The sequence below is a fragment of the Physella acuta genome, unplaced genomic scaffold (assembly GCF_028476545.2).
Source record: "Physella acuta isolate Inbredline_101_S28 unplaced genomic scaffold, ASM2847654v3 ptg000645l, whole genome shotgun sequence".
Classification (NCBI taxonomy): Eukaryota; Metazoa; Mollusca; class Gastropoda; family Physidae; genus Physella; species Physella acuta.
In genome coordinates, this window is record NW_026732164.1 from 22,668 (window position 1) to 44,678 (window position 22,011).

At 38.9% G+C, this 22,011-nt stretch overlaps 1 protein-coding gene across 1 annotated transcript; it reads right to left on the reverse strand.

Annotated features, from left to right (window-relative positions):
- Window positions 1–447: 447 nt before the first annotated feature.
- LOC131948430 (tetraspanin-21-like) lies at window positions 448–21,760 on the reverse strand. Its single transcript, XM_059310036.1, has 9 exons — window positions 21,355–21,760; window positions 20,030–20,144; window positions 19,361–19,473; window positions 15,903–15,977; window positions 11,061–11,171; window positions 9,968–10,045; window positions 9,336–9,455; window positions 4,009–4,092; window positions 448–2,630 (listed from the first exon to the last, which is right to left on the reverse strand). The coding sequence occupies exons 1-9, from the start codon at window positions 21,406–21,408 to the stop codon at window positions 2,568–2,570; spliced, it is 813 nt and encodes a 270-aa protein (XP_059166019.1). The 5' UTR covers window positions 21,409–21,760; the 3' UTR covers window positions 448–2,567.
- Window positions 21,761–22,011: the final 251 nt, after the last annotated feature.

Genomic DNA, 22,011 nt, shown 5'->3' on the forward strand with positions numbered 1-22,011 from the left:
CTAGTCAATTTAAAATTACCCCCTCCCCCCCTCTAGTCAATTTAAAATAACCCCCCCCCTCTCTACTAGTATTTACTTCCCAGGTAACACTCAGGTTCTGACCTCCACGACCCCTGCCTACAATATAACACGTGCATTTTATTATAGTGAACATAGTTTTGGACATATTAAAATACATTGACAAATTGAATTAAGTAATAGGTGGGGGTGGGTCGTCCTTAATTGACACTACACTAATGGGTGGGGGAGGGGGCGTGGAATAAAATGAGTGGATGTGAGGAAGGGGTGGGTGGGTCGTCCTTAATTGGACACTACACTAATGGGTGGGGGAGGGGGCGTGGAATAAAATGAGTGGATGTGAGGAAGGGGTGGGTGGGTCGTCCTTAATTGGACACTACACTAATGGGGTGGGGGGGGGGTGGAATGAAATGAAATGACTGTGGAGGGGGTGGTAGGGATGCATCTATTTTGTAATCAGAATTATGGTGGGGGGGGGGGGGAGAAATACAAAAGGGCTGCATTTGTATAGCGATTGGGTGAGGGTGAAAGCTGAAAAAGCGTGGTCACTCAAGGACTTACATCAGCCCAGTTCTAATAATAAAAATAAACATACAATACTTTATTAGGAGTCACAGGAATTATTTACATATACAAGGTAATATGTTAAAACTTAGTCGTGGTATAGCGAAACAATAAGAATAAATAACAATCATCCCGTAAGTTATATTTTCACAATGTAAGTGTAAGGGAGGTAATTTGCTAGTGTTGGCATAAATTAAAACTGAATGTTGACGTATTGTAAGTGGGCGGATCATTTTAAGACATATTTGAAGTATTGTGGAAGAGTGGCGATGGTGGCATATGTTAAGTATGAATACCTCAATTTATTAAAGTGGGGGATATTTAGTGGGTGGGAATGGGTGAGAAAGCTTAATTTTATTTCACTAATTAAATGTTTAAAAAAGTAACGTGTATGCACTGGCAATATTTTGAAAACTCGAACATTACGATTTTAAGTAAGAAAGAAATATTACTATTGTAAATCTGCATCAGTCCTCACAAGCCGCTGATGAAAACTGTAATACTAAAGCGAACTCACAACTGACGCTATAAATTACATGTTAAGGAAGGAAAAAAATGGTTACGTTATTGATATTTGATTTTAAACTAAGTAAAGTACTCTGGCAGGCAGATGAAGTAGAGTTCACCTGTTTCAGTGACCACGACATTCGAGGGGATTATACAGTCAGCACTAAGCCCAGCCACTTATACTTTCCCTAATGTAAGTCAGGTACCCATCAGAACATGGTGGACTCTTGGACGTCTTACTGACACAAGTTTGGGATTCGAACTTGAGAGTTTCAAGTTAACAGCACTCTACCATTTGACCACACTGTCCCATATGTTAATCTAGGCAATTTTTTAAACAAAAGGAAATAATGCAGACCAAAGAAAACAGAAAAACTGACTATTCATTGTGACTAGTGAAAGTTAGATCACCTTTATGCAATGCAACCGTAACCATTATAGAATGATAAAAAAGAGTTATATGTAGGTTACATTATACCAACACAAATCCCACATACAAATACCAGGGACGATTTAACTTAACTTCCTATTAGGCAACATAAAAATTGATTTAAATACAATACAGGCCTGCACTACATACATTACCCCCCCCCCCCCCCAATCCTGCGTTACATAGGGACCCAAAATCCTGCAATACACAGGGACCCAAAACCCTGCAGTACACATGGACCCAAAGGGACCCACGATCCTGCATTACATGGGGACCCAAAATCCTGCACTACACAGGGACCCACAATCCTGCAATACACATGGACCCACAATCCTGCAATACACAGGAACCCAAAGGGACCAAAAAAATCTTGCAATACACAGGGACCCAAAGAGACCCACAATCCTGCAATACACAGACCCACACTTCTGCAATCAACGACTTTAGAAGATCAACGTTTAACATTAACACTGTTTCGACCAAATGTCTTTATCCATCAGGAATAAAAGCCGTTAAATATATTGTTGCAAACCACTTAGCTTGTCTTTTAATATCTGAAGGAAGATTCCAGTCAAAGCATAATAATAACATATCTTATTTTGTTTAACTCCCAAAACTATTGTTCTATGTTACAGGTTGATTAGTTTATATTTATAATTTTAAGCCCAAAATTAATTAACCACATACAGAAACACATTCCTGCAGACAGTCTAAACCTGTAGTCCTCACAAAAAAATAATATCCACAATGAAAAGAAAGTACCTCAAAACCCGTTTTCACATCTGTACATGTAAGTCAAGATGGCTTATTTGGCATCATTGCAAATGTCACATGAGAGTAATTTATCTGGCTAAAATGTTAAAATATGTAGCAGAACAGCAACAGAAGGCAGAAATGTCCACAACATCGCGAAATTCCACTTATGTAAAACTTAAGGTACGATTCTTTAGCTGCTAAGCTTTTATGTGGTTTACATGATTGTTGGTTTTTGTTTTTGGCATTTCATCAAAGCGGCGAATCATTTCACTTTTGTTTTGTTTCGTTATTTTCAGTAGTATTCTTTCCCACGTAATGCCCGGATGATACACAATGAAAAGATAACTCCAAAAAACTGAAACAGAAAATATTTAAATCTATTAAATTACTTTCAATAATATCTTAAAGTTATGATAATATTGACAACAATATGTATTTCCTGTAATGAAGCCGATAGGTTGGATTACAAGAATAAATGAGGTCAAACTGACGAATTATGTCCCCCGATTTAAAAAAAAAATATCTACTCACTTCAGTGACTCGATCCTCCGATCAAACAAAGTGACCTATTTGTCTTATCCAATAAGGGGTCATCCATAAATGACGTCACGCTTTTTTGGACGATTTTTACCTCCCCCCCCCTTCCCATCCGTCACATCGTCACAAAAACCCAGACCCCCCCCTCCCGCTAAAATGACGTCACACCTCAGCCTACAACCCCCTCTAAATCGCAGTTGAATTTTTCTTTAAATACGTAATTTTTCCAAAATCTTGTCTGAACTCTGTCAACATATATTATTTTAATCAATCCATATTACAATTGATTAAAACAGTTTACTAAAACGCGAAATAACGGCTAAAATTCGTTTTCTAACATTGCTCTTTTATAATGCAAAAGTGTGACGTCACATCATCTGAACCCCCCCCCCCCCCCCCTCATCACACACCTTTTACAAAATTACATTCACCAGTCCCCCTTAGGAGTATGACGTCATTTATGGATGACCCCTAAAGTGACCCAACTCTCTGTCCCAAATGTCATAAGCCCATCTTTCACTCACACTATCTCTAAGACTCAACTTACTAACCCAACACTAACTGACCCAGCTATATAAGACATCGTAAATGTCGCTAACTGTCGCAAAGCCTCACTCTTACTTCTATAAATAACTACCTTTAACGTAACTGACACTACCTGTTATACATAAGATCGTTGACCTTATCCAACCATCAGATATTTAAATACTGACATGACACATGCGGAAACAACACAGACAACTAAAACACAAAAGCACGCAAGCAACGAACAGGTAGAACACACACGGAAACACACACAAACCTAAACACAAAAAAACAATCACAGAACAAAAGCCAGAAAACACACATAATAACGACAAATTAAAAACATATACAATTCACTGCAATATAAAGATTAGCACACAGAAAAATAAGAGCATAAACACACGGAGTATAGCACATTAACACATACAATAAACAAGAACACATCGACACAACATAAAAACACATAAATACAGCCAACAACAAACACACTAAACTTAACTAAACAGGAATATAAACACATAAAAACAACACACACAAACTCAACAAAAATATAAGCTTTCACGGATACATCACATAATGATACACATAGGTCTACATAAAAATAACAACTTTTATTTTGAACGTGTAGGCTTTCAAAATGTCACACGGACATGCCACAAACTGTCACTTACCTGTATACCTGCAAACACAACTGTCATGGCTAGGATCACAACAATCCTCTCATCAAGCCAATTGTGGATATCGTTGTAGCAAGTCTAGGAAGAAAAAAGTAAATAAGAATATATTTTAAGTAAGTCTAGTAAGTAAAAAAAAAACAACAAAAAAAAATATAAATATTTTTAGCAAGTCTAGTAAGGAAAACTAAATCATGGATATCATTGTAGAAAGTCTAGAAAGTAAAAAATGAACACGGATATCTGTTTAGCAAATCTAGTCAGTAAAACATAATTATGAATATCGCTGTAGGATGTTAATTAGGTTAATATTAAACAGGAATAATGTTGTAGGAAGTCTAATTAAAAAATGAATAGGGATGTTACTGAAGTAAGTTTAGTAGTTAAAAATAATCATTGGTGTTGCTGCTGAAAGTTTTGTAAGTAGGCCTAAACATAGACATAGATTGGAAGTAAGTTTAGTAGTTAAAAATAATCATTGGTGTTGCTGCTGAAAGTTTTGTAAGTAGGCCTAAACATAGACATAGATTGGAAGTAAGTTTAGTAGTTAAAAATAATCATTGGTGTTGCTGCTGAAAGTTTTGTAAGTAGGCCTAAACATAGACATAGATTGGAAGTAAGTTTAGTAGTTAGAAATAATCATTGGTGTTGCTGCTGAAAGTTTTGTAAGTAGGCCTAAACATAGACATAGATTGGAAGTAAGTTTAGTAGTTAAAAATAATCATTGGTGTTGCTGCTGAAAGTTTTGTAAGTAGGCCTAAACATAGACATAGATTGGAAGTAAGTTTAGTAGTTAAAAATAATCATTGGTGTTGCTGCTGAAAGTTTTGTAAGTAGGCCTAAACATAGACATAGATTGGAAGTAAGTTTAGTAGTTAAAAATAATCATTGGTGTTGCTGCTGAAAGTTTTGTAAGTAGGCCTAAACATAGACATAGATTGGAAGTAAGTTTAGTAGTTAGAAATAATCATTGGTGTTGCTGCTGAAAGTTTTGTAAGTAGGCCTAAACATAGACATAGATTGGAAGTAAGTTTAGTAGTTAAGGACGACATGGCCTAGCGGTTGACTGCTAACCGGGGTCCCTGAGTCCCAGAGGCGTAGCGATGGGGGGGGGGGCAGGGGGGTACATATGTCCCCGGGCGCCGACCTTAGTGGGCGCCAAAATGGGTTGTAAAAAGAAATTAAAATGTCAATTTAGCTGCATTTTTGCAGTTTGAGGGGGGTGCAAATCATAAGTTTGACGGGGGGGGGGGGGGGGGGGAGGGGGCGCCTAATTGAAAATTTGTGCCGGGCGCCGGGAAGGGTCGCTACGCCTCTGGGGTCCGCCCAGCTCTGATGGGTTAGGACTCAGGAAACAAAGGCAGCTGGGCATAGTGCTGCCCACACCATCCCTTCATATTAGAGACAGTCCAGAAAGTAAGAAATCAACAAGGAAATTTGTTGTAAAACGAAAAGAACAAAAATAAAATTAAACAGAAAATATATCACGCTAAGTTATTTCATTCGAGCAAAAGAAGACACAAATTTAAATAAAGACATTCAGAAAACTTGTATGTCGACTATCTTTTTAATCAACTGGTAAGTAGCTTCTGTTGGATATATATCTATATCTATCTATATATATATATATATATATATATATATATATATATATATATATATATATATATATATATATATATATATATATATATATATATATAATTTACTTGCCCTTAACAACTTGCCCCCCCCCCAACCCCGTTTCTTGTCAAGCAAATGACACACATGGGAACAGCCAAAGTAAAATGACATGACAATCATTTGGACAGGTATCTGCCAGAGTGCCAACATTGGATTGACATGAGAGGAAATTTGTGTTGGCTATATCGATTTCTGTATGTGGAATCCCGGTAACTTAAACCAAAGTGTATTCATAGGTCCCCCCCCCCCCCACACACAAATATATATATATATATATATATATATATATATATATATATATATATATATATATATATATATATATATATATATATATATATATATATATATATATATGTATATATATATATATATATATATATATATATATATATATATATATATATATATATATATATATATATATATATATATATATATATATATATATATATATACATATGAATGCAAAATTATTTAAAACAAATATTTGTATAGAATTATTTCGACCGAAGTCTGCAAGAAATGAGAGGCTACTACAGATATGAACTAATAATGAGATCGTGACTTTCTTGGCTTACTTTTTTCCTATCTATTTACAATATGGCCAAACACACTTTCTTTTTATAAGCCCTCCGAATCAGTTGAAATAACAAACTTCCCTTTTTTACTTTCTCGTATATACGTAGTATAGAGAAAGTATTATAATCGTGCAAAAAAAAAAAATCGAGATTTTTACAAATCTCGACGTTTTACACCTCACTGATACGGAAAAACATAATTTTGCAATCTTGTCCGTATGTCTGTGTGTGTGTCTGTGTGTCTGTGTGTCCGTGTGTAAACACGATAACTTGAGTACCGTTACAGCTAGGCTGGTGAAATTTCATATATAAGTATTTTATCAAAATCGTAGATCCGTATCAACTTTTGAGCGAATTCCGATAACCGGAAGTGGTACTTTTTCTACTTTGAATTTTTCAAAAGCCTATAACTTGAGTACTATTTCAGATGGATAAATGAAATTTGATATGCAAGTAAAAGAGCTAATTCTCTACCTTCTGTCAAATTTTGAGTAATTTTCGTTGACCGGAAGTACTTATTTACGCTATTTCCGATTTCTCAAAAAACGCATGTAAATTTATAAAGTACTAATAATATTCCGCACTATTATGCGCTTTTTTATTTAGCGTTCACTTGGTGTGCATTTCTTTTTTCTACGAGATTATATTCTATTTTAAGAAATGTGAGTATTTAAAATGGATTAAAAATCATGTCTAGAAGTCTATATCCCGAGTTGCCATCCCCTGTAGTGTTATATTAGAATATTCGAGAAAGTTTAGGGGAGATCACTCCCGGTTTATTCAAACTTAGTTCTAGAATCAGCTTCAAAATTCACCATACGTTAGTATTGCAATGTGTGAGATGTACATCGTTTTTAAATTGAGCCGCACCAGTAGCGTAGCGGGGGGGGGGGAGGACATATGTCCCCGGGCGCCGACCTTAGGGGTGCCAAAATGGGTTGGAAAAATAAATTGAAAGGTTGAGGGGGTTGAAAATCGAAATCTTGAGAAGGGGGGGGGGGGTGCAAATCGAAATTTTGAGGAGGGCGGTTGCAAATCGAAAAGTTTGTCCCCGGGCGCCGGGAAGGGTCGCTACGCCTCTGAGCCGAACGATAATTTAAAGTTATTTTTAACTTATTTTAGAACATACTTTTTGAACTAATTCAATTATTGAATTAGCAAAAAAGGCGGAAGCTAGGGAGTTGTCAAGGCAAGCAAATACAACTGCAATGAAGCCTTAAAAAGGAAGGGTCCGTTAGTAAAGCTAAGAAGAATACGTGGTCTATAAGAAAAGTTTGAGATAAGTTGGACAACCTTATTCTGTTTGACAAGGCTTGATATGACAAATTATACACAACAGTTCCCAGTTATGAGCTTATTACAGATTATGTTGTATCTGAAAGTCTATAAGTCAGATGTTCACTTGCTAAGCAGGGTTGCATTTCAATGGGTTTGATTAGGTTCGTTTATAAGCATAGTTCTCAAATGGTCTACACAAGAACACCAAAAGGAGATAAAAATGATGCTGAATAGATGGTTCTAAATCAGGGGTCTCCAAACTACGGCCCGCGGGCCAAATGCGGCCCGCGAAGTCCTCTCATCCGGCCCGCTGAGATATTTTTCTCCAAGGAAAAATCGTTTGTTGGTGATGGCTGAGGAACTTTGCCCAGAAAAATCAAAGACATGCCTGAAATTTGATAGTTAATGCGGCCCTCGGACTGAAAAGTTTGGAGACCCCTGTTCTAAATTAAAATGCCTTTAATTTGTCAAAAAAGTGTATTAGCAGCAGACAGTAGGGCAGTGGCGTAGCTAGGATTTTTGGGCCCATATGCAAAAAGTGTTAGTGGGCCCCTCAGAGGCGTAGCGACCCTTCCCGGCGACCGGGGACAAACTTTTGATCGATTTACACCCCCCCTCAGACTTTCGATTTGCACCCCCCCCCCCTCAAATTTTCGAAAAAAGGGCCCCTATTTGCCTTGGGCCCCTATGCCTTGCTTACGCTAGCTTTACGGTAGATACGCCACTGGAGTAGGGTTACAGTATATCACGAACTAACCAATTATTGGCATACACAAGTTACCACATCGGACACGGAGGATAATAGGGGAGTTAATACAATAAATCTGTTTCTAAGAATATTTGTACACACTGTGCACACGAATATTTGACTGCGTGTACACATGAACATATGAACACGCGAATAAACAACCGAGTACTTGAACAGAAAACACGAATTCTTGAACACACGAATACTTGAACAGAACATACGAATACTTGAACAGAACACACGAATACTTGAACAGAACATAAGAATACTTGAACAGAACATACGAATACTTGAACAGATCATACGAATACTTGAACAGAACATACATGAACTTGAACACATGAACACATGAACACTCAAGGGGTCATCCATAAATGACGTCACTATTACAATTTATTAAAACAGGTATCTAAAACGCGAAATAACGTCTAAAATTCGTTTTCTAACATTGGTTTTTGTATAATGCAAGGGGTCGTCGTGGTCGAGTCGGTAAAGCTCATGGTTGCTAAACCGAAAAGTCTCGAGTTCGAACCCTCGGGCAGATGAGGCTCGTTAGCTGGGGACAGCCACTCTTCTAGGAGAGACAACTCCAACATTAAACAACTGCTGCCTTGTAGTTTGTTCTTGGTTGGACAAAGGCTATGGAAGCAAATCCAGAAAGAAAAGCAGGCTGAAATCGGAGTCAATGGCCTCAATGGCGCATAACCAGTTGACACGTAACGCTTAATTGTGTTGGAGGCGTGGTCGAGTCGGCAAAAAGCTCATGGTTGATAAATTCGAACAAAAATTCGAGTTCAAACCCACTGGCAGATAAATCTCGATCCCCTTTCAACACTAATAATTAAGAACGAAGAAGAAGAAGAAGAGTATAATGCAAAAATGTGACGTCGCAACAGCTGAACACCCCCCCGCTCCCCCTATTCACACATCGTCACAAAATTACGGACCCCTACGAGTGTGACGTCATTTATGGATGACCCCCAAACACCCGAACACTCAAACACCCGAACAATTGAACAAACGAACACACTCACTTTATTCAAGTTTGAGATCGATGGGTTGGGTTCTCTAGCGCATGTGCGGTTAACAAAGGTAAACTGTCTGTTGTCCAGGTACAAATCCTTGTCTACTAGCTTGCAGCATGTCTTGGGGATCTGAAACAGAAGGTCAGTGGACTAGACATCGTTGGTTTACGTCTTGGAGTAGAATTGTACTAGTAGAGTTTTTTTTTTAATGATTTTTTTTTTTTTTTAATTTTTAAAATTTTTTGTTTGTTTTCCGTTTAAAGTTGAAAGAAAATATACACAAGTGTTTTATACCAAGACTTATTAACAGCAGTTATTCATAAGCGGGTGAGCGGTAGGCAGTTAACCCGAAAATCTCGAGTTCGAATCCGGGTGCAAGTCAATAGAAGAACCCAGCTCTAATGGTTACCTAACTCATTTTAGGAAAAGTAAAGGCTTCAGGGCAAAGTACTGACCACATTTTCGCCCTACATTTAAGGAGGTCAAGTAACCTACCTTTGATGTATTGTAACCTACTTTGATGTATTGTAACCTACCTTTAATGCATTGTAACCTACCTTTAATGTATTGTAACCTACCTTTAATATATTATAATCTACATTTGATGTATTTTAACCTACATGTGATGTATTGTAACCTACCTTTAGGGAAAATCTGTCTTTCCAATCTTCAGCAAATTCGTGGTAGTCATTGTAACTGTTAAGTCCGCAGCATTCAAACTGTAGAATAGTAGAATATATAATATGTATGCATATATATATATATATATATATATATATATATATATATATATATATATATATATATATATATATATATATATATATATATCCAGTCAAACGAAGACAAGAGACGAATATATACATAGCATTAGAGGAGATGTTGCCATACAGATAGCTAAATGTCAAAATTAAAAAGTTTCGAAAATGAATTTAGATTTATTTCATAGTAATCACTCGCAGTGGCTTCTCTAGGTCGGGTGTCACCCGGTGCGGCACTTCATGGTGTCACCCCCCCCCCCTTATTTTTCTTAGAAAAATTCTGCAGTTGGTGTCTCTTTCCCCCCCCCCCCCCCCCCTCCCACCCGGTAAATTCTTTAAAGTGTTCACATCTAATACTAATGATGTTTATCTATAGTCGCTTGTTCATACAGCTGGATGTAGCATTGTTTTCTCTATAGTTTGCATGTTTACGTCATGGTGTCAACCATCCCTCCCTCGTCGGGATCGTAATTATGTACTTAAAATACTTTTTTAACTCTAAATAACCATTCATTGAACTGGCAAAATATATATTTATTCTATAAAAATTATATTTGGTCTTGGTGTTACGCCACTAAATGGTGTCATCCGGTGGGGCCCGCACCCCCGCCACCGCCTCGCGACGCCTCTGATCATTCGCTTTTTATACGAAGTAAGGATTGTAGTTTCAAATACAGGTAACACCCATACTTTAAGAGTAAAGTACCAAACTCCTTTATCGAAAACGACGACTGTAAAGTTCCACAGCAACCATATATCACATAAAGCTTTATGATAGCATGACGCATTACTTACCCTTGCTTGCACTCGATCTAAGTGAAGCGAGAATTTATTGGGGTGCATATCTTACCTGTAGCTGAATGATAGAATGAAACATTGCTTACCTTAACGTGTGCCCGATCTAAGGACAGGGAGAATCTATTGGGGTGCATATCTTACCTGTAGCTGAATGATAGAATGAAGCATTGCTTACCTTTACATGGGCCCGGTCTAGGGATAGGGAGAATCTATTGGTCGAATCGATGAAGCCTTGGTATTCGTGTTGGATTGACATGTTTAGAGCTGGTTTTAGGTTTTCGTCCAGCTGGGGATGGGGGAATGTTATAGTTTGATGGGGGAATGTTATAGTTGGATGGGGGAATGTTATAGTTTGATGGGGGAATGTTATAGTCTGAGGGGGGAATGTTATAGTTGGATGGGGGAATGTTATAGTTGGATGGGGGAATGTTATAGTCTGAGGGGGGAATGTTATAGTTGGATGGGGGAATGTTATAGTTGGATGGGGGGAATGTTATAGTTGGATGGGGGAATGTTCTAGTCTGAGAGGGGAATGTTATAGTTGGATGGGGGGAATGTTATAGTTTGATGGGGGAATGTTATAGTTGGATGGGGGAATGTTCTAGTCTGAGGGGGGAATGTTATAGTTGGATGGGAGGAATGTTATAGTTTGATGGGGGAATGTTATAGTCTGAGGGGGGAATGTTATAGTTTGATGGGGGAATGTTATAGTTGGATGGGGGAATGTTATAGTTTGATGGGGGAATGTTATAGTTGGATGGGGAATGTTATAGTCTGAGGGGGGAATGTTATAGTTGGATGGGGGAATGTTATAGTTGGATGGGGGAATGTTATAGTTGGATGGGGGAATGTTATAGTCTGAGGGGGGAATGTTATAGTTGGATGGGGGGAATGTTATAGTTGGATGGGGGAATGTTATAGTTTGATGGAGGGATGTTATAGTTGGATGGGGGAATGTTATAGTTTGATGGGGGAATGTTATAGTTTGATGGGGGAATGTTATAGTCTGAGGGGGGAATATTATAGTTTGATGGGGGAATGTTATAGTTGGATGGGGGAATGTTATAGTTGGATGGGGGAATGTTATAGTTTGATGGGGGAATGTTATAGTTGGATGGGGGAATGTTATAGTTGGATGGGGAAATGTTATAGTTGGATGGGGGAATGTTATAGTTGGATGGGGGAATGTTATAGTTTGATGAGGGAATGTTATCATTATATGGTGGAAGGTTATAGTATGATGGGGAATGTTATAGTTTGATGAGGGAATGTTATCATTAGATGGTGGAAGGTTATAGTATGATGGGGGAATGGTATAGTTTCATGGGGGAATGTTATCATTAGATGGTGGAAGTTATTTTTAGATGGTGGAGAGTTATCATTAGTTGGTGGAAATTTATAGTTTGATGGGGGAATGTTATAGTTTGATGGGGGTAATGTTATAGTTTTATGGGGGAATGTTATAGTTTGATGGGGGAATGTTATAGTTTGATGGGGGGATGTTATAGTTTGATGGGGGTAATGTTATAGTTTTATGGGGGAATGTTATAGTTTGAGGGGGGAATGTTATAGTTGGATGGGGGAATGTTATAGTTGGATGGGGGGAATGTTATAGTTGGATGGGGGAATGTTATAGTTTGAGGGGGGAATGTTATAGTTGGATGGGGGGAATGTTATAGTTTGATGGGGGAATGTTATAGTTGGATGGGGGGAATGTTATAGTTTGATGGGGGAATGTTATAGTTTGATGGGGGGAATGTTATAGTTGGATGGGGGGAATGTTATAGTTTGATGGGGGAATTTTATAGTTTGATGGGGGGAATGTTATAGTTGGATGGGGGGAATGTTATAGTTTGATGGGGGAATTTTATAGTTTGATGGGGGAATGTTATAGTTGGATGGGGGGAATGTTATAGTTTGATGGGGGAATGTTATAGTTGGATGGGGGGAATGTTATAGTTTGATGGGGGAATGTTATAGTTTGATGGGGGGAATGTTATAGTTGGATGGGGGGAATGTTATAGTTTGATGGGGGAATTTTATAGTTTGATGGGGGGAATGTTATAGTTTGATGGGGGAATGTTATAGTTGGATGGGGGAATGTTATAGTTGGATGGGGGAATGTTATAGTTGGATGGGGGAATGTTATAGTTGGATGGGGGAATGTTATAGTTTGATGGGGGAATGTTATAGTTGGATGGGGGAATGTTATAGTTTGATGGGGGAATGTTATCGTTTGATGGGGGGAATGTTATAGTTGGATTGGGGGAATGTTATTGTTTGATGGGGGGAATGTTATAGTTTGATGGGGGGAATGTTATAGTTTGATGGGGGAATGTTATAGTTTGATGGGGGGAATGTTAACAACAGAAGGTGGGAAGTTCTAGTTGGATGATGGAAAGTTATAGTTGGATGGGGGAATGTTATCATTCGATGGTGGAAATTATTTCTAGATGATGGAGAGTTATCATTAGCTGGTGGAAAGTTATAGTTTGATTGTGGGAAGTTATAGTTGGATGGTGGAAAGTTATAGTTGGATGGTGGAAAGTTATAGTTGGATGATGGAAAGTTATAGTTGGATGGTGAAAAATTATGGTTGGATGGTAGAAGGTTATGGTTGGATAGTTGGATAGTGAGATATATTTATTGTATTCTAAAATATTGTGAGTGGATAGTGAAAAGTCAATATTGGATGTTGAAGACTAATTATTGGATGATGGGAAATTATCATTAGATGGCGAATAGTTCATGCATTTTACATTTATATGTGTGAGTGTTCTAAGTTATTAGTGTATGCATGTGCGTGTTCGTGAACTCAATGAATGTCTGCTTCACCAGCTAGTTCTATCTAACGACACATTTGATCTCAGACATGGTACTCACACAACACGATCATCTCAGACATGGTACTCACACGATAATCTCAGACATGGTACTCACACGATAATCTCAGACATGGTACTCACACCACACATAATCTCATACATGGTACTCACACAACACGATAATCTCAGACATGGTACTCACACAACAAGATCACCTCAGACATGGTACTCACACAACAAGATCACCTCAGACATGGTACTCACACAACACAATCATCTCAGACATGGTACTCACACAACAAGATCACCTCAGACATGGTACTCACACAACAAGATCACCTCAGACATGGTACTCACACAACACAATCATCTCAGACATGGTACTCACACAACAAGATCACCTCAGACATGGTACTCACACAGCACGATAATCTCAGACATGGTACTCACACAACACAATCATCTCAGACATGGTACTCACACAAGACAATAATCTCAGACATGGTACTCACACAAGACAATAATCTCAGACATGGTACTCACACAAGACAATAATCTCACACATGGTACTCACACAAGACAATAATCTCACACATGGTACTCACACAACACAATTACCTCAGACATGGTACTCACACAACACAATTACCTCAGACATGGTACTCACACCACACATAATCTCAGACATGGTACTCACACGATAATCTCACACATGGTACTCACACAACACAATCATCTCAGACATGGTACTCACACAACACAATCATCTCAGACATGGTACTCACACAACACAATCATCTCAGACATGGTACTCACACAACACAATCATCTCAGACATGGTACTCACACAACACAATCATCTCAGACATGGTACTCACACAACACAATCATCTCAGACATGGTACTCACACAACACAATTATCTCAGACATGGTACTCACACAACACAATTACCTCAGACATGGTACTCACACCACACATAATCTCAGACATGGTACTCACACGATAATCTCACACATGGTACTCACACAAGACAATCACCTCAGACATGGTACTCACACAAGACAATAATCTCAGACATGGTACTCACACAACACAATTACCTCAGACATGGTACTCACACAACACAATTACCTCAGACATGGTACTCACACAAGACAATAATCTCAGACATGGTACTCACACAACACAATTACCTCAGACATGGTACTCACACAACACAATCATCTCAGACATGGTACTCACACAACACAATCATCTCAGACATGGTACTCACACGATAATCTCACACATGGTACTCACACAACACAATCATCTCAGACATGGTACTCACACGATCACCTCAGACATGGTACTCACACAACACAATCATCTCAGACATGGTACTCACACAACACAATCATCTCAGACATGGTACTCACACGATAATCTCACACATGGTACTCACACAACACAATCATCTCAGACATGGTACTCACACGATCACCTCAGACATGGTACTCACACAACACAATCATCTCAGACATGGTACTCACACAAGACAATCACCTCAGACATGGTACTCACACAACACAATCACCTCAGACATGGTACTCACACAACACGATCATCTCAGACATGGTACTCACACAACACAATCATCTCAGACATGGTACTCACACAAGACAATAATCTCAGACATGGTACTCACACAAGACAATAATCTCAGACATGGTACTCACACAAGACAATAATCTCAGACATGGTACTCACACAAGACAATAATCTCAGACATGGTACTCACACAACACAATCATCTCAGACATGGTACTCACACAAGACAATCACCTCAGACATGGTACTCACACAAGACAATCATCTCAGACATGGTACTCACACAACACAATCATCTCAGACATGGTACTCACACAACACAATCATCTCATACATGGTACTCACACAACACAATTACCTCAGACATGGTACTCACACAAGACAATCATCTCAGACATGGTACTCACACAAGACAATCATCTCAGACATGGATGGTACTCACACAAGACAATCACCTCAGACATGGTACTCACACAAGACAATCATCTCAGACATGGATGTACTCACACAACACAATCACCTCAGACATGGTACTCACACAAGACAATCAACTCACACACGGTACTCACACAACACAATCATCCCAGACATGGTACTCACCCTATCCCTGACGACCACCGTGAGCGCAATGATAACAGCCTGTACCAGCACCATAATCAGCACAAACCCAGCGTACTGTAGAACATACAAATAGAACGGGTTAGAGCAGTGGTTCTCAATTTTTCTGGACGTGTGAACCCCACCAGTTTCATATGCGCATTCACTGAACCCTTCTTAATAGCTTCTTCGTCCGCACTGACAAAATCCGATGGTGAATCTTGTTAGTCTGGTGTGTGCCTTAACTTCCGACCAGTGTTTCTTCGATACTTTTTTCTCCGGTACGCACTTTAATTTTTCGGGGGTGGGGGGCGGACTAAATTTTCCGGTGTGGGTAGGTAGATATTTTTCGGGGAGGGGGGGAGGGGGAAGGGTAAGCCCCCCACCCCCCTCACTCCCTCTCCCTTCCCCGAAGAAATGCCTGTAAGAAACTCTGCCACCGACGAACCCCTGGGACTCGCCGAAGCAATGAGGCTCGATCTAACCAAGATTAAGAACCGCTGAGATAAGAGATTGTCCAAACTGGGGGGGGGGGGGGTGACACCTCAGTTACCACAGCGGGTGACGCCCGTCCAGGAAACGCCACTACACCCTTGCATGAATGCTTGTTTTTTTTTTCTCCCAATGGCGGCGAGCTACACATGCGTAACCCGATCTCTACTGGAGCGGAACCTGAGTGAACTCTGGTCTACGGGTCTATGGTACACAGGTAAACAATGACGTCATGTCTGTATAGAACCAGATTAGCAACGTGTAGTGAACACGGAGTGAAAGGAAATCTAAAATAAATTCTGCAGTCACGAACTTCGCTGTTGTAAATTATTTTAATAAGAAACATGATCTAGGAGATATCAAATATCGGAGGATTGAGGATAGTATGTCCAATAATAGACTCTTCCTAAAATAGGTGTGTTAGGTTGTTGGTTGTAAATTGTAATCTCAAGTGTAATTTTATGGTTAGAAATTAGGATTAGGCGTGTGGTATGACTAGGGTTGGGGCTAGGGATAGGATTCTAATGGCATTGGCAATACAAATGTGTATTTAGCTAACTCCCACTAACATAACGCCCCTTTTTCAAAAAGAAGATTGTATTGTTGTGCCATTATGGGACACTGCTATAAGAAATTCACCATAATACCACCTCATGAGTTGCCTTTACCTAACAGCATATTGACATAGATAAAATAGTAAAGAATCATCTTTAGACCTAGCGATCCCTTGATAGATGAAGCAGAGTTTATATGTTTATTGACTTCGTCATATGAATGGAAGGTGTGGTCAGCACTTTGCCAAGCCGCCTTTATTTTCCCTTATACCATTCAGAACTGAGTGGACTCAGTGACATTCTAATGACTTGGGCCCGGATTCGAATTTGAGACTTTCGGGTTAGCAGCCAAGCGCCCTGCCTCTTTTGCCACGCCGTCCCACAAAGACATAAAATAAACAACTTAATTTACCTCGCGGATCTTAAGGTCTAAAATGGTATAATTGTGCACTTTTAAATAGCCTGTTTTTGTTAAGGCAGACTTAATGCTAAGATCATGTCTGTAGATTAAAGTTTCATCCTTACTGCCAAGTCAGAACTGACTTTTTCATGCCCTGTCTATACATACCGCATTTTCTTACCGTAGCACAGAGGCGTAGCGACCCTTTCCGGCGCCCGGGGACACACTTTCAATTTGGCGCCCCCCCCCCCCCATTTTTTTTTACATTTATAATGCAAAACTGCAGATAAAAAAAAAGCTTTTTATTTTTTTCCAACCCATTTTGGCGCCCTCTAGTGTCGGCGCCCGGGGATACCCTCGCTACGCCTCTGCCGTAGCAACCCCTACTGTCTTAGCTAAGCTTACATGGCTTATGTCCGTGCTGTCAATATTGACAGTAAAATTACCCATATGCCAACCCTGCATATACCGACTACCTGTTTAAAGCTAGCTGTCGATCAACCCTTACACACATTTTAATATTTTATGCTCAAGAAACGAAACGGTACCCAAAAGCTGGCTTTCAGTCTGGGGGCGCTTCGTTTTACTTCTAATTAAAACAGTTCAAACACCTTATGAATATAGAATGCCTGGTGAATCTATACTAGTGTGGTAGATAATGCAGTTCGTGTGTTGATTTTAAATAACAGCCACTTTACTCGCTTAAGTCTGTATAGCGAGTTGGTTAATTTAATTCTAACGAAATGAATAGTGGCATTTATTTTATTTAAGTCAGGAAGAAAGACCGAACTTGCTTTTCGGAATACATTATATCATAGTCTAGTGCACAGAGGGCTGGGTGTGAGGTGGGGGTAAAACATGTTAAAAAAAGTATAATTCAATATATACATATGTAGAACAATGCAATTTAGTACCTCTTCGTTTTTAATTGTAATGTTGGAATAGCCTCATCTGTCCGGGGGTTTGAACTCAAGACTTTTCGAAAAGCAACCACGAGCTTTACCGGCCCCATCTCGTATTTTAGGGCAATGTTAAACATTATGCAAAAGCCTATTATGCAGTACACTCAAAGGCGTAGCGAGGGCTGGGCGGGGGGGGGGGGGGGGATGAGGACCGCATCCTGTGACAACCGACCAAGCGACGCCGCTGAGTACACTTAATCTAATTACTCTTGGGATACACATGATGCAGGTGGTAATAATCACCAGGTAATTCCATTTATTAGGGTATCCATTTTTAAAAATTCTAATCCCAAATCCGTCACAAATAGGTTTAAATCTCATCTTATCAAAGAAATGTTAAACCACACACATATGTTTTGATTGAATATTGTCACAGAACTCAATAAAACTGTGTCATTATTCGTCTACATGTGAGTTATGTTGTTTTTAAACTAAAGGGAAGTGTTTAGGAAACGGTAGGCCTATAGATTTTTCTATTGTTCGGCGTATTTGTTGATTCAAATTGTAAAACATGCATGAGAAGAACACACTGCGACTTCAGCGAGTAACATTTAAACCAGTGGTTCTTAAACTTTTTGTAGGTATTGAACCTCACCAGTTTCAAATGCGCATGCACTGAACCCTTCTTGATAGTTCTATCGCCCGCTCTGACAAAATCAGATCATGAATCAAAAGAGTCGGAGGTGTGTCTTGACTTCCGCTGAAGCCATGAGGCTGACTCACCAAACCCCTAGGGTCCAATTTAACCTAGGTTAAGAACCACTGATTTAAAGGATTGTCCAAGCTAGACGCACCTTAAAATATCTAGACCATTATCCGCTCACAAAAAAAGGAAACGTGTACAAAAGAGCATTGGCCTACTAAAAAACCATTTAGACGATTGCCTTTTTTTCATGGATTCAGGAAACAAAAGTCCAAATTAGAGCATTGATTTATTTTAACTTGCACAAAACAACATTGGCCAACTAAAAATAGCTCATTTAGACGATTTAGACGATTGACCTTTTTGTCGGGATAAATAAAACACCCGAATTCGACGTTTGACCTACTTACCAGCGCCAGGAAACATTTGGACTGTTGACCCACTCCAAAGAAGGCCAGCAGTGTCACCAAGATCATAGCAGCACCCTCAATCATAGCAATCACCGCAGCCGCGTCAAGTAGACCTGGGAACGAAACACAGTCAAGCCATCAGAAACATGACAAGTGAAAAGTTATAGTATAATCTTATAAACATACTATCATAACAATAACATAAGAGAAACGACATTGTTGATGTATAGCTTTTCAAAGTAAAACCTGCTCAGAGGGGGGCGGGGTGTACATATGTCCCCAGGCACCGACTCAAGGGGGCGCCAAAATGGGTTGAAAAAAAATTAAAAGCTCATCTTAGCTGTAGTTTTGCATTATAAATATAACAAAAAATATATGAGGAGGGGCGCCAAATTGAAAATTTGTCCGGGGGAGGGGGGGGGGGAGGAGTGGCGCCAAATTGAAAGTTTGTCCCCGGGCGCCAGGAAGAGTCGCCGCTACGCCTCTGATCCTGCTTACGCTTAGTAACTAGTCCTTGTATTTAACTTTTTTTTACTTATGAATTAATTTGACTTTGTAGTACTATATTCTTGATGTCACCATTAGAAAACAGTACAGCGGTATCGTAGATATCACTTTTAGGCATTGTCCGACTTAACAGTTTACACATTTAGGCAATCTTGAACTCACCTGGTTTGGAGAGGTCGCCATAATAGCCATCAAAGTCCAGTTTAGCCAGGTTAACAAGACCGTCATCATCAATCAGTACCCAGGCACCGAGGGCCAGCAGCACGATACCTATAAACTGATCACGTGAGATAATGTAATGGGAGAGTTAGATTGATGAACTTAAAAAAAAATAATTAAAGAACAACATGATACCTATAAACTGCTCACGTGATTGGCAATGTTAGAATTCTGAATTTTAGTTGACAAATTATTATAGAGCAGCACGATACCTATAAACTGGTCACGTGATTGGAAATGTTAGAGTACAGAGAGTCAGTTTACAATTTTTAAATCAACACGATACCTATAAACTGATCACGTGAATAGCAGTGTTGAAATATTAAAAGTTAGTTTAAAACTGTAGGCTATAGAACAACACAATACTTAAAGTACTGGGGGCGGGGGGACTTAAAGTACCGGGGGTGGGGACTCCTTTCAAGTATATATTTTTTACATCAATTATATATATATATATATATATATATATATATATATATATATATATATATATATATATATATATATATATATATCTTTCAATTACGTCCTGGGCAGTGGATTGAGGGGGTGGATGTGCCCCGGAGAGATGTCTGAATGAAACTGCCTACGTTTTGAGATAAGTCATTTGTAATGTTCACTGTCCCATTAACAGCGCCCACGTAAAATGCATCCATGCTGTACACATTAATTTTATGATTCAGGTGGAGAGGATATTAGTAGGGATAGGTTTAAGGTTAGTCTGAGATTAGGGATAGGTTTAAGGTTAACCTGGGATTAGGGGTAGGTTTAAGGTCTACCTTAGATTAGGGATAGGTTAAATGTTTGAGATTAGGGATAGGTTTAAGGTTAGGCTGAGATTAGCGGTAGGTTTAAGGTTTGAGACTAAGTATAAGTTTAAGGTCTACCTGAGGTTAGGGATATGTTCAATAATGGAGGGATATTAGTGCTAGGGTTATACATGTGGACGGTAAAATGTACCCGAGTTTCAGACACTTTTTTCGGGGTGGGGTGGGGGGCAGTTGAAACTCGATGGTGGACCCTCTTTAAATTTCCTTGGGGGGTGGGGGGGGGGTTTGAACGCTGGTTAAAGTTTATATTTATTTTCAAAATAATTACATATTTAAAACACACATACAGACATATATACTGTATATATATATATATATATATATATATATATATATATATATATATATATATATATATATATATATTAGAAATAATAATTGGAACAATGAACTTATAATTAGGAAAATGAAATGGTTTATAAAAAAAGTACATCTCACCAGTAGTAAAATATTAATGGCAATAAAGACGATCTTATATCCTTTAGCAGCCATCCTGGCACAAGTGAATTATGTACACTTTGAAGATCAATGATGTTAGTCCACTTGAAAACAAATCTCTGTTACTATTGGCTTTTGTACAAAATTAATACTGAGATAGATCCAAGACTAGAAATCGTGTAGATCCAAAATAAAGATACTAAAAACCTAATTAACAAATAATTATTCGTTTCTTAGCTCAAATATTTAACGACGAATAGCTGGTATATCACAGAAAAGAATACACGGCCTAGTGAATATTAAAATATGATTCTGAACTGCACTGGCTCCGATATGTTTATGAGGAGTTGGGCGATATTAGGTCTATATATAAATACCCCGGACACACCGGTCTATACAAACTTGACGTCTTCGCAGCAGGTAAGGGAGTGAACTACGCGACACACCCATGTTTTGGTGGGTTGTCGGTCGTAGCTGTGCTATAAATAGAACGGTATCGTGGTTATGTCTTCTGTCGTGGGCTGTACGGTTGGGTGAATGAATGTCTCGTATAGGTAGGCGGGAATTTGGGTCAGAGGTTAAAAATAGTTTCTAGCGTTGGGGACAACTTTCGGCTTTCTGTGTGTGGTGGTGTTTTTGCTTGTTCAATGATTGAAA